The sequence below is a fragment of the Pteronotus mesoamericanus genome, unplaced genomic scaffold (genome assembly GCF_021234165.1).
Source record: "Pteronotus mesoamericanus isolate MK-2021 breed Mesoamerican mustached bat unplaced genomic scaffold, CSHL_Meso_final contig_56, whole genome shotgun sequence".
NCBI lineage: Eukaryota > Metazoa > Chordata > Mammalia > Chiroptera > Mormoopidae > Pteronotus > Pteronotus mesoamericanus.
This window is the reverse complement of record NW_026555201.1, coordinates 20,526,800-20,541,428: the sequence shown is the minus strand read 5'-3', so window position 1 is coordinate 20,541,428 and position 14,629 is coordinate 20,526,800. Positions and strand designations below refer to the sequence as shown.

The following is a 14,629-nucleotide window of genomic DNA, read 5'->3' as shown; positions in this document are numbered from 1 at the left end:
AAATCAGAGTGCAGAGAAAAGGTTTAGAAATGTAGCTTACTTCATTCACTCTTCCACAAAACAAACATTTATCTACACTGTCCTTGAGCACATCTTTCTAAGGTAAAGTCGAACAACCAAGCCCCTTTTATTGTGTTAAAATTATGTTTTAAATAAACTTGATAAATAATAAAAGACCAATGGCAAATGCAAAAAATTGCATGTCCTTCGTTTCTAAAGGCAGCTTAATACTTACAAATATGACAACAACTTTGGCTGTCACATTTATGTTAGCAATATCACAATTCATTATAAGCATTCAGTGTAGAAGTTTTGTTTTGTTTTTATTTCAAGGGGAATGATTATTTTAATAAACATTCTTTGCATGACTTCAGTATGAAACAGATTTGTTAAGATTATTTTGTTTTATTACACACAATGCATATTAAGCCTGCAAAGTACAAAAGCATAGTACAAAAGATGTAGAGTACTGTGAGATAGTTTAAGGTGTCAACATCTGACTTTATATCTAAAACCATTCAGAAACAGAAAACCAGCCAGGTAAAAATGAAGGAACAGTGAGTCTTCAAATGGTGACTAGGAGAACTCCACAAAGATAGAGAATATCTATCTAATGATTTTCAAAATCATTAAGTCGCAGGATTTTTATGTTAAAGAACCTTGACATCATCTAATACTATTATCCACGCCCCACATGTAAAAATTCCCTTCTTCACATCCCTTGCCTGCTATTGAAAGACTTTAAATGAAAGAGAGCCTTATCTTTGAGAGGTTGCCTATTCTACCACTGAACAGTTAAATTTGTCTCTGATTATTCCTAAAATATTGGTCTTTGTAACTCTGCATTACTACATTATTTCCTTTATATGTAGCAATTAATTTTTAAATTTTTCATTAAACTTACTGGTGTGACATTGGTTAATACGATCAGGTAGCTTTAATGTGTACATTTTTTTCTTTTTTCTTATTGACTTTATTTGGGAGATATTGGTTAATAAAATGATATAGGTTTCATGTGTACAATCCTGTAATATATCATCTGTATATCGTATTGTGTGTTCATCATTCCAAGTCAAGTCTGCTTCTTTCACCATGTATCCCCTTATACCCTCCTCTACTTCTTCCCACCCCCTTTCCCTCCGGTAATCACCATACTTGTCTGTGTCTATGAGGATTTTTTTAAAATATATATTTCATTGATTATGCTATTACAGTTGTCCCATTTTTTTCTCCCCTTTATTCCCCTCCACCCTGTACCGCCACTCCTCCCATCGTTCTCCCCCACCACCACCACCTTTAGTTCATTTCCATGGGTCGTACCTGTTAAGTTCTTTATCTTCTCCATTTCCTATGCTATTCTTAACCTCTCCCTGCATATTTTGTACCTACTATTTATGCTGTTTATTCCCTGTACCTTTTCCCCCATTCTTCCCCCTCCCACTATCCTCTGTTTTACAGTTCATAGTTTTTGATCTTCTTTTTCTTAGATAATCCCTTTAACATTTCATATAATATGGGCTTGGTGATGATGAACTCCTTTAACTTGACCTTATCTGGGAAGCACTTTATCTGCCCTTCCGTTCTAAATGAGAGTTTTGCTGGATAGAGTCATCTTGGATGTAGGTCCTTGCTTTTCGTGACTTTGAAAATTTCTTGCCAGCCCCTTCTTGCTTGCAAAGTTTCTTTTGAGAAATCAGCTGATAGCCTTATGGGAACTCCTTTTTAGGCAACTGTCTCCTTTTCTCTTGCTGCTTTTAAGATTCTCTCCTTATCTTTAATCTTGGGCAAGTTAATTATGATGTCCTTCGGTGTCTGCTTACTATGCTCCAACTCCTTTGGAACACTCTGAGCTTCCTGGATCTCCTGGAAGTCTAGTTCCTTGGCCAGATTGGGGAAGTTCTCCTTCATTATTTGTTCAAATCAGTTTTCAATTTCTTGCTCTTCCTCTTCTCCTTCTGGCACCCCTATAATTCACATGTTGGAACGTTTAAAGTTGTCCCAGAGGTTCCTAAGCCTCTCCTCATTTTTTTGGATTCTTGTTTCTTCATTTTATTCTGGTTGAATGTTTATCTCTTCCTTCTGTTCCCAATCATTGATTTGAGTCCCAGTTTCCTTCCCTTTACTGTTGGTTCCCTGTATATTTTTTATTTTACTTTGTGTAGCCTTCACTTTTTCCTCCATTTTGTGACCATACTCAGCCAACTCAGTGGACATCCAGATTACCAGTGTTTTGAATGGTGCATCTATCTGGTAGGTTGGCTACTGTTCATCGTTTAGTTCTATTTTTGAAGCTTGTTTTATAATAAAGTTTTTATTTTTTTTAATTTATAAATCATGTTTATTCTATTAGAGTTGTCTCAATTTTGTCCCCTTTACCTCCCTTCACCCATCCCACCCCCACCCCCGCTCCCACAGTCAGTTCCCACTCTGCTGTCCATGTCCCTGGGTCATTCATACATGTTCTTTGTCTTTTCCCTTCCCCCTCTCTCCACCATTGTCCTCTTTCCCCATCCCCTCTGGACACTTTCAGTCTGCTCCATGTTTCCATGCCTGTGGTTTATTTTGTTCGTTGGTTTATTTTGTCGAATAGATTCCACTTATAGGTGAGATCATATGGTATTTGTCTTTCATCAACTGGCTTATTTCACTTCGGTTAATATTCTCCAGTTACATCCATGTTCTTGCAAAAGGTAAGAGTTCCATCTCTCTCTCCTTTTCTCTCTTTGTTTCTTTCTTAAATGCAGATTGATTTTACTTATTTTTTTAAACGTCAAAGTTAATTATAAAATATTAAAAAATTTAAAAGCATTATAAAGTCTCATCAATTAAAACATTACACCAGCACAGAAATAATCAAGTAGACCAATGAAATATAATGAGCATTCTAGAGACAACTGTATATATCTGTCTAACTATGTAATATATGATTAAGTTGATATTTCAAATCAATAGGTAAAATAAGGCTTATTCAACAAATAAGGTGCATGGACCACTATTACTTGCAATAAAACAAATAGAGAGCCCTATTTCTCACATTATACAAAAAATGTTCAGGTGAGTTGAAAATCAGTATGTAGAATCTAAGGAGTTTTAGGAGAAAATACAAACAATATTTTTCTTATGCTGAAGTAGAATATTCAAACCCAGAGCTATAAAGTAAAATATTAACAATATGACTATATTAAACATTTAAGACTATATAGTAATATACATACAAAAAAAGTTAAAGGACAAGTAAAAGAATGGGAAAGTATTTGCCATACATCTAAAAAAGGGTTAATAATTATTTCGTTTTTAGGGAAAAGAATTCTACAAACCTTTAATTGATAAATGGATAAAGAATACCAAAAAGTCATTTAAAGCTTTTTAAAAATAGAAATAGGCAAGAAATATACAAAAACAGGTTTAGTTTCAACAAATAATAAAAGGACAATCAAAATAACACATCATTGTCACAGTCACATTAATATGTATTAAAAAATATTGGTAATATCAAGTATTGGCAACTGTTAAAGGAACTGGAAATTCATAGACTCTTTTACTTCATCTTAAAGCAGTCTCTTTAGCATATTTTGCAGTGCTGGTTCAGTGGAGGTGTATTCTTTTAGCCTTTTTTTTGTCTGGGAAACTCCATATTTTGCCTTCCATTTAATTGAGAGCCTTGCTGGATAGGGCAGTCTTGATTGCAGGCCTTTGCTTTTCATGACTTGGAATATTTCTCGCCATTCCCTTCTGGCTTGCAGTGTTTCTGTTGAGAAGTCAGCTGCTAGCCATATTGGGGCTCCCTTCTATGTTACTACCTCTTGCTGCCTTTAGGATTCTTTGTCTTTGATATTTGCCATTTTAATGATGATGTGTCTTGGAGTGGGTCTCATTGGGTTCCTCTTGAATGAGATTCTCTGTGCTTCCTGGACTTGTATGACTTTTTCCTCTCCTCAAATTAGGGAAGTTTTCCATTAGTACTTTTTCAAACAGGTTCTCTATCCCTTGCTCCTCTTCTTCTCCTTCTGGTATCCTTATTATATGGATATTATTACATTTCAGGTTGTCCTGCATTACCCTGAATGCCTCTTCATTCTTTGTGAGTCTTTTTTCATTTTCTTGCTCTTTCTGAGAACTTTTTTCTACCTTGTCCCTCAGCTCACTGATTTGATCCTCTCCTTCATCTGGCCTACTTTTGATTCCTTCTACTGTGTTCTTCAATTCAGAAATTGTATTCTTCATTTCCTCTTGTCTCTTATTGATAGTTTCTATGTCCTTTTTCATGCTGATATAGTTTGCAGTAAGTTCCTTGTAGTTCCTCTGTAGTTTTCTGTAATTCTCTCTGAGCTCACTGAGCTCATTGAGCTTCCTTAGAACTGTTCTTTTGAACCCAATAGTTGATAGTTTACTTACCTCTATTTCATTTAGTTCTCTTTCTGGAAATTCCTCCTTTCCCTTCGAGTAGGGGTATTTCTTTGTCTTCCTATTATTTGTGAGACTCTTCTTTTTTGCTTCTGCATCTTAAGTTGATCTGTCTTGATTTCCTGACTTTGTGGTATGAACTTATATGGCAGGAGACCACTGTTTTTACTTTCTGGATCTGCTTCTGATGATGTCAGATGTCGTCCCTGTGTGACTTTAGGCAGTCTGTTAGAGACTTCCAGGAATCTACTGTCTGTGACTGTTTCCTTCAGCTGTTAATCTAGTCACTCTGCACTCAGCAGGCTGCCTTACACAGCTCAGGGAGGGGCGGAGTTCCTTGTAGGGGTGGGGTATTGGGTCCTCTCATGCTGTTGCTGTATGGGGGAGGAGTCAGCACTGGGATCTGGCCAGCTACTCTCTCTGTTCTCTCCCCAAAACCTCCACCTCCAGTCCCTCCTCAAGTGTCCCCAGACCACTCTGCATCTCCTTTAGCCAGGGATCTACTATCTGTGGCTGCCACTTTGCACTCAGCAGGCTGTAGACTGCACAAGGCGGGGTGGAATCCCACCTGGGAGTGGGGCTATTGGGTCCTCTCATGCTACCGCCTCTCAGGGGGAGTGGTCTCTGCCTGAGCAAGATGGTCGCTGCCACGTGGGGGATGAGTCGGCACTGAGATCCCACTGGCTACTCTCTCAGTTCTCTCCCCAAAGCCTCCTTCCCCAGTCTCTCCTCAGGCATCTCTAGCCCACTTTGCCCCTGCCTTTGCTGGAGACCAGGGTAAGTATAAATTTATGCATTGGCCCTTTAAATGGTTTTTTGCATCTCCAGCCACCTGTCTCTGGGAGAGAACAGCCCTGCCGCTTTTCACAGCTGGCTGTTTTCTCTTTACTCTTTGGGCTCTGGTGCTGTAGGCTAGAGATTCCCGCTTTTGGTTTAGACCCCACTCTTCTTGGGGGATCCAACTGGCCGGTTCAATATCCTTCTGGTGCTGCTGCCTGTGGGCACCCCACCTGCCTTCTCAGGTCTGTACCACACTCCTTACCAGTTAGATTGCACTAAATCTGATTCTTCTGTCGCCAAAGTTACAAGGCTCCTCTCTCGCTATTGTTCAGTTGTTTGTTCCAGGTGATTTCTCCACAATTTAGTTGTAATTCCAGGTTGGTCCTGGGGGAAGATCAGTGTGACTTCCACTCATTCCTCCACCATCTTGATTCTCTCTATTTTTGAAGCTTTGATCTGTTCTTTCATTTGGGCCATATTTCTTTGTCTCAGCACGCCTGTTACATCGGAAGGGGCAGAGCCTTAGGTATTCACCAGGGAGGTGCAACCCAGGTCACTGAGTTGTGATACTGTCTGTGGGGGCGGGGTCCAAGAGGGAACAATGCCACTTGCTCAGCTCTTGGCTGGCTTTCATTCACTTTCCCCGCTACCCACAAGCAGATTGGGCCCTTCTGGTGCTTATTCCTGAGTGGGGGGGTTTGTGTACATTCTAGGACCCTGTGGGTCTCTCCAATGGACTCTCCTGTGAGGCTAGGAGTTGCTCCTGCTGCTGCAACCCCCACAGGCTTTTACCTCCAGAGGTTTTGAGGCTTTCTTTTCCCATACTGGAACCCTGAATTATGTGGTCTGTCTCGCTCCCCAGCTGTTCCTCCTGGTTTATCTGCATGCAAATGTGGGACCACCCAGTCTGCCAGCCGCTGCCTCACCCACCTGGTCCTCCAGCTGCCATCTTGCCACACGTTCTCTCCGCCCCAGCTGCCTGTCTCCACCCTCCTAGGAGTCTGCATGAATGTTTCTTCTTTAATTTCTTGGTTGGCAGATTTATATACAGTTCGATTTTCTGGCGGTTCTTGTTATTTTGTGTTTTTAAATTTGCTGTTGTCCTACTTTTGGTTGTACAAGGAGACAAATGTATCTATGCCTCCATCTTGGCAGGAAGTCTCAAGTGTACACTTCTATAATACATGGTCTGTACATTGCACTGTGTGCTCACCACCCAAAGTCAAACCATCTTCTGTCACCATATATTAGGCCCACTCCACCCCATATCATTTCCCTACCCCCTTTTCTCTGGTAACCACCACACTGCTATCCATGTCCACAAGTTGCAGTTTTATATCCCACACATGAGTAAAATCATATGGTATTTAACTTTTTCTGAGTGACTTATTTCTCTTAGCATAATATTCTCAGGGTTTGCAATGGTTTAAACATCAAAAAAAAATGAACATATATGCACACTAAATATATTATCTTTCAGATTAACGATTCACAATTTATTCCTTGCTCATTGACTAGTCCCATTCTTCCAGATTCTTTCTAATAAGTTAATTATTTTTTCCTCCTCCCCTTTAAACTGAACACAAATTTCCAAATATGAAAGAATAAAAGAAGATTATAACATTGTATATGGTATTTTTTTAAAGCAATCCTACCAACATCTTATGTTTGAACTATGGACAATTATAATACACAGGGTCTTAACCACATAAACTGCAACCAATTCAAGCTTCCCACACTTCATTTGTGCAATTATTTTTAATATAAAAATGAGATTAAAGATTTCCATGTTTTCTTATCTTGTGTTTTTTATACCAAAAGTCCAATTTTGTTTTCAGTACTTATTTAGTAAACTATCATTTTGCTGTCCTTCTAAAAGTCTTGTCCTCCTACAACTCTGATAGGTGTATGTTTTAAGTGTCCATACAAGGCATTGATAAAATTAAATAGAATGAGCATATGAGCAAAATTTTCTAGTACACACACAGAAATCTTATTCCTGGGAGACTTTAATCAGCCTATGATTCTCTTCCTTATACACACAGCCATCGTCAGAAACCACCAAAAACTTCTAGCCAAACTCAAGACAACGTATGTTTGGAAACTCATTAATTCTATAAGAATACAAAAAGGTAAATCGATGTTGTTTTATGATAACTATTTTCTGTATTAAAATTCTAAAATGAGTATCAGTATGATATTTTCTAGAAATCTGTTAGGGATAGACATCAAACTAACAGTGTATGTTTTTCAGAATATAATTTTTATGACATGTTCAACAAATTTAATTAGCTAGCTGTTACTTTCTATATAGTCCTTTCTCTCCTGAAATCATATTTTTAACTGAAAGAAGAAAAACATATAAAAATATCCCTTGCTCCCATTCTAATTTTTCTATTCTTAACTATTTCCCAAAATGTTTCAGTAAAATAACTTATTTTTTCTGTTGTATTAATTTTATTTTATTACCTCATATAAAACTGTTGTGTTCCCATGAAGAAGAGGTCCATAACAGATATAGGAATGTCCAACAACCCAGCCTAAGTCAGAAGCTGCCCACCACACCTGAAAAATAAGAGGGTAATAAAATGCATATATCTTAATCAGAGAAATGTCAAATAAAGTGAATTTAAAACTACAATTACCTCTCCAGGTTTCAGTCCATATATAGAAGACATTGTCCAGTTTAGCATTACAGCATATCCCCCAGTGGGTCTAACCACGCCCTAAAGTAGAGAAAAAGTAAAGCTAAAATTAATAAACAATATATTAAAAGATTCTGTCTTCCTGCTATCTACCTAAAAAAGTTTCTGTTTAAAGCATTTTATATTTTATAAGCTACAAATTATTTTTACATAATTTTATCTGAGTTGTCATTTCTTTGGCTCCTCCAGTAATACACACAGACTAAGTTGTCCACATCAATCCACTTGCAGAATCCATTTTCACAGACTATTCTTGACCTTCTATAGAAAACATGATTTCACAGAATCACATGCAATTAAAATTTGTTCCATTGGTAACATAAAGTAACAACATTGCATTTTCAGACATATTTCCAGAACAAAAATGGAAACACAAAATTAAAAACACAGAAGTCTCAAAGGTAGCTGTGTGTCTAAAATACAGACTAACATAAGGTTGTCTATTCCTTAATATTATTAAATATTACTACGCTTAGAAGAAACAAAGTCATATTCTAACTCGAGCCTCATTACAATGCTGTGCTATGGATCATGTTAGCACAATCTGAGCCAAGCAATTCTTTAATGATGAATTACGGAACCCTGAGGAATCAGTCCTGATGCGTTGGATCTAAGGCTAATAGATTTGCCTTATGTTACATTTTAGGCAAAAGTAGGGGTTGTTGCCCTGGCCAGGAGGCTCAGTTAGTTGGAGCATTGTTATTACACCAAAATGTTGGGGGTTCAATTCCCAGTCAGGATACATATCTAGGTTGCAGATTCAATTCGATCTCCAGTCAGGGTGTGTATGGGAGGCAACAGATTGATGTTTCTCTCTCACACTGATATTTCGGTGTTTCTCTCTCTTCCTCTCTCTCTAAAATCAATAAACATATCCTTGGGTAAGGATTTTTTTTTTTTAAATAGGAATTGTTACATCATTCTACTACAGCTTCCATGAATCAGTTTCTAGCAGCTATAAACAACATTGAACATATTCAACTTTAATACAAGATTCATACTTGAAAACTGAGCAAAGAGTCATGATAAATAAGAACTCATGGTAAATGTAATAATTAACTTCATTTACTGCTTCATTATAAACATTAATCATCATTGGCTCAAAAAGGCTTGACATGAATACTTAAAGCAGGAAGGGGATTCTTGCTAAGAAATAGTCATTATTTCAGTTGTATTTTAAGCATTATTTTAATAGAAAAATTATAATTACTTTTTGCAGAAAATACTTATTCTACCTAAAAGGGCAAACACAGCCCTAGTGAATAAATGTGCTACTGCTAGTTCTACCTCTTTGACATAGCTCTGCAACTGTAAGATAGACAAATCAGTGGAATAAAAATGAACTTTCTGTTAGTTACTAAAATTTCTTCTCTCCTTGGGTACCTGTAATAAAACATAGGTATCAAGCTGTGGGACACATTTTATCTACCAGCAGCAACACCTGATCTCTTAGCAAATATCACACATAGCTTTGTTGGCATCTGACAGCTACATGGTGGGTTGTATGACATAGTTAGCATGCAGCTGGCCCTCTTGATCACTTTGGGAGTAGTAGGGGTGAGCTCACTGCCAGTAAGTTTCACACATGCATCTTTCCATGTGAACTGGACAGCTCTTTTCCTAGTATATTCTGTATTATCTTTCATGTACTTTGTGAATTCCTTTGTCCTGCTGAGAAGGTCTTTTCCTTTGATTTAATACCTTGATTAATATGCTATTAATCAACTTTCAGACACACTATTCTAAAAATTTTTATTCATTTGCTATCCATATATTATGATAGACAGCAATAATGTCAGTAACAATTTCACTCAAGATGTTTTAGAATTTTTCTCTCCACCGCCTGTCCCTGCATTTAGAGCTCATTTTTATCAATAATTCTAAATATTATTACTGGGCCAAATATTACATTATGTGGTAGAGAGTATAAGGTAAATTGACTGGAAGTGATAGAAAGGAATTAAAGGCTGTGGAGAACATAAATAAGTAGTAATTCATTTGTAAAACTTAGAAGATATTTTAAAGGATAGGTTACCAAATTTCTACTTATCTCTCAAGTGAAGAGGTAAATAGAGGTAATATATACTCAAATGAAGAGGCAATTGAGGTAAATATGCTCCTTTAAAGTATATTTACCAATCCTGTTCTGTCTGTAAAGTGGTAGATACTTAAATTCATTTGAGACCATGAATGGAAAAGCATTTAAAATTATAGAAGCTAAAATTTTATATCTTAATAACAAAATTATTTCCTTGGTTCTGGCAATTATTGATTTTTTTTTTATTTTTCCCTGTGTAATACTACTTAAAAGGCAGAAATGTAAAAGTAACTAAGGATATCATCAAAGATTCTCATTAAAAACAATTAAAATGGAGCTAAAGATGAGAAAAACTTCATAATACCATTTTCATCAGTCTTTGATATCTACTTATTTTTACTTTTTTTAAAGAATGAGTATAAAAATTTCTATAAAGCTTCATTTTACTATTCATTAATAGGCTCTAAATCTGAAATTTGGTGTATATATTCAGATGATAGTTATTAATTTTCTGAGTATTTGATATGGTGCAGAAAAAAGAACTGCATCATTTCACATTCTCCATGTAGATCTTTTACAAGAAGTTTGAAAGTCAAAAAAATTAATAAATTATGTTAAAAAGAGCTTCTGTATTATATTAATATTAATATGTGACTAAGAGTAAAGCATTTGTTTGTTTCTGGTTTATAATCCTATTTTCCTGGTAATGATAATTAAAATGCAAATGAGAAACCTTGTTCAGCCTCTGAAAACCCATAAATCATGCTTTAAAATATCATTATATTCTAAATATACCAAAATAACCAGAAACAAAAAATGGTATCTTAAAATATATTTACAACTTGAATATGAAGTAAAAATACTTATTCAATATCAATGCTTACCCTAAAACACAAGCATACTGCATTTAAATCTTTTGAATCTGTTATAACTTTTTTATATACTCACCCTATATTTACCTGAAAAGTAAACACATTAGATGACCTCATATATTCACAGAAAAGCCCTGTAACCTGTAACATACTGTGCTGGTTTTTGTGGAATCAGCCATTATACTTCAAGTCTTATGGAGAACTTGAAAGACATCCAGGTGGGAATAACACTCCATTCCACAAATAAAGGCATACATAAAAGTGAATTCTACCTCAGAAATGGGAAAAGAGACAATGTGAAAGTGCTCTTAACAAAAAAAAAAAAAAAAAAAAAGGCCAAAAAAGTCCCCTGTTAACATTTAATGGTGTTTTTAAAAATTTCAATTTGTACAAATAAAATTAAAGGCCGATCATTAATTACTCGGGAAGGGGACCACAGAGTCATCACACATGGCTCTTTATTATGTCCAGTTTAATGAGCTGCCTTTGAAGACAAGGAAAGCCATAAATGATCATAAATGGGGCTGTTACAGTGAAACAGAAAACAGGTCATTATCAAGTGTGATGTACAGTTTTGGTTGCTGCAACTTAACATAAATACCGTTAGAACAATATGAACAATATGGATTATAGCAAAAAAAGGAAGGAAGACTGACATGTGTGATAAGAAGAGCTTGGAATTCTTCATCCTAAAAATGTTTTTAATTTGATCTATAAAAATACGAAAGGCAAATCTTGCAATTCTAAGGTAAGAGAAGTTTGGAGCATGTGACAAAACGCTATGCTTCTTAAATTGAGCCCTCCTGTCATCCAACTCTGAGATGAAGGCTTATACAAGATAAATATACATATTTACATACATGAGATGTATATTTATTCACATATATGTAAATATGTTTGTCTCTGCATTTGTGTTTATAAGTGTTATTTACTTATGTATGTTTACATATTTATATGTTTCATATATAGGCATTTCAGGCTGACAAGTTGAGAAAAAGTAAAAGAAGAAAGAAAAAATAAATATTTTGCATAAAGAAAAAAGAATCCATCACTAAATGATGTTTGAAGTCAGTGAGAAGTCAGTAAGTCAGTTCTGATAACTTAGAAAGTCCAACACATAAACAATGTTCTAGTCTCACAATGGCCTGACAGATTGATTCCCTCTTCCTAGAATGAGTCCCCACCCCCACCCCTTTTCTGAACTCGGTTAGCTCCGATTTCATCACACAAGAACTTAACAACATTGTGAAAGTGCCATCTCTTTTGGACACTGTCCAGGATCCCATGGTAACTGATTCCATGCTCTCCCATGGCCCCCGGAACTGCCCGCCTCCTCCAAGCACTGACAGCCTCTTCTAGCGCTGGGGGCCGGGGGCGTCTCCACCACTTTGGTGCTGTGAGAACGCCTTCGTCTCTACTCTACGGCACTGTCAACTTTCGTTGACAGATTAAGTGAACAATTAACTGAATAAATACAAGTATGAAAAATATTCTTTTTAAAAATACACTTCTTTGTTCAGAAGAAACCTTGGAAACTTGTAGAATTTAGTGAATCACATTAGAAATGGAATGGTTCCATATAGGATATTTTAACAAACATAAAATCTCTTGCTTCAGGCTCTGAGGCTGCCTCTGCGGAAGACACTGTAGCAGTGGAAGACATTGTAGCAGCAGTGTACGTTCTTATTGATCTGAATGTCCGTGAGATAAGGGGCACAAGTGTAGCCAGTCCCTCATTTTAACTGCAAAAACTGTAATACAGATTTAAAAAATCATTGCTTTTTTATTTTGCTTTCTCTTTTTTTTTTCCCCCCCTTGGGTAGGGAATATGACTAAGTCATCTAGGTGCAGAGATAAGCAACATAAATCGTGTAAAAACACGTCAGGACAGAGGCCTTATCTACACCTTCTTGTCATACCTTCCTTTCAATCTTTTCCTGTTGTATTCTTTTCACCTGTTTTCTTTTGGCATTGAACATTTTTTCCTCCTTTTTAAAGAGGGGGTGGGCTTCACTATCTCTTCATGAAATCAAACAGAAAGAAGATAAACACGACCATCACTAAATCTCCCATTCCCAAAAGACACCACATCCAGACAAGGGATTCTTCTATCATGAAGCGCTTTGAGGTATCTTGAATGCTGGCACCCAAACCAAACAGGGTAGAAGCCCACAACAAGACAAACGTGTGCTAAATGGCTCAGCCGTGGTTGCTGAAATATTTGCAGCAACTAACAGATTAACCTGTCATACAGCAGCCTGACAAACCCAGAGCTGGCAGATGAAGAGATGCAAATAGGCCCTAAAAATGTCTGCAAATTCTAACTGAAGAAAAGACTGCCTTATTTGTGTCTTATATGTGCCTATGAAAAATGAGTATTTTTAAGCATTATATTTTTATGAACAAACATTATTTTTCTTTATGAAGACTAAAGATTGAGAAAACAACCTACATGGTGACATAAAGTTTATATTTAAATGCTTCATATACGAATATGTGCTCATCTCTCCTATACTTCTCTTCTGGAGATCATAATACTAAATTTTCAGATCCCACTAATCATGATTGCACTTACCAAAACTGAAGTGAGGATCTTATGAATTAAGAGGATGCTGAGAGCTAACTGGAGAAGAGGTCATTTAACAAATACTCTGAGGATTATCCATGGCCCAATTTTAAGGTTAGTGACACAGTGGATTCAAAGATATATGAAACATATTCTAAGACCTCAGAGAACATGCAATGTTAAGAAAATAGTAAATAAAAACTAGTAGATATAAAGTAGGATAAAATAAATGTCATAAAAGTTTGTTGGCCAGGTACCATTTCAAGGCAATTGAAAGTCTCAAGTCCACTAAAAGAATGAGAGAAATATTTCGATATCTTGAGAGATGATTATTTTTTCTTGCATTCTACATGTCCTACTCTGTAAAAGCTACCTACCCCCATAATTTAAACACCAGACCTCACACTGATGACCCATGGGGCTCCATCTACAAACCCAGGTGTACTTCCTGGACCAAGATCTTCACCTCCGACTATTGACTAGGCATCTCCCTGTTAATGTACCCAAGACACATCATACTCAATATGTTCAAAAACTCTCTGTTTCCTCAGCTCTAACCCTTTCTCTTGTGTTTCTATTTCAGTAAATATTCAAATATTCTCCCATATTCTCAGGTTTAAGGTCTTGGGCTTCTCCCCTGTCTCACTCCATCCTTGAACCAATTTGATTTCTCTTTATTTAGTGTGGTGTCTTAAGTCCTAAACTAATGAAACAGCCTAAGATATTCTTACCTCCATTGTTTATATGCATTTATATTTCCAATAAAGTGTTGCATGGGTTACCTTCCTTCATATTGTTTATCTTGCTTAAAAAGTACTAACACCCTCCATCCCTTATGTACAGAATATTGACCAAAACTCCTTAGTTAAATTGTAAGTTTGGCTCTTGTCTGTATCTCTAGCCATTTCCTCTTCCCTTCCACCGTATTAGCCACACTGGAAGCCCCATTACACACTCCCACCTTTGTATGCTGACCCCACTCTGCCTGGGATGCCCTCTTCCCTGTGATGTCACTCGCTGAAGTTCTACTCATTCTTCAAGTGTCACTTCCTCAAGAGCTCCCCCTAACAGAGCTGCACCCCCGCTCCTCCCATCACTGTGCCTCTGACCCTTCTTTCCTTCTCTTCATAACACATCACACATTACATGGCTCTTTATTTGTTTAGTGCCTGTGTCCCAAATGTAAAAAAAAACTTTGAAAGATAAAGCCGGACACATTTGTGTGCTCAATAATATCTGAAGAATTAATTGGATTTAATACTTC

At 36.6% G+C, this 14,629-nt stretch overlaps 1 protein-coding gene across 1 annotated transcript in view; it reads right to left on the bottom strand.

The window, feature by feature from the left end:
* The window catches only part of ACSS3 (acyl-CoA synthetase short chain family member 3), a 168,910-nt gene that overhangs the window by 83,655 nt on the left and 70,626 nt on the right, over nt 1-14,629 (bottom strand). Inside the window, exons 6-7 of the mRNA XM_054580162.1 lie at nt 7,830-7,910; nt 7,654-7,749 (exon numbers count right to left, since the gene is read on the bottom strand). Of these exons, the coding sequence (XP_054436137.1) occupies nt 7,654-7,749; nt 7,830-7,910 (177 nt within the window). The remainder of the gene's footprint in view (nt 1-7,653; nt 7,750-7,829; nt 7,911-14,629) is intronic.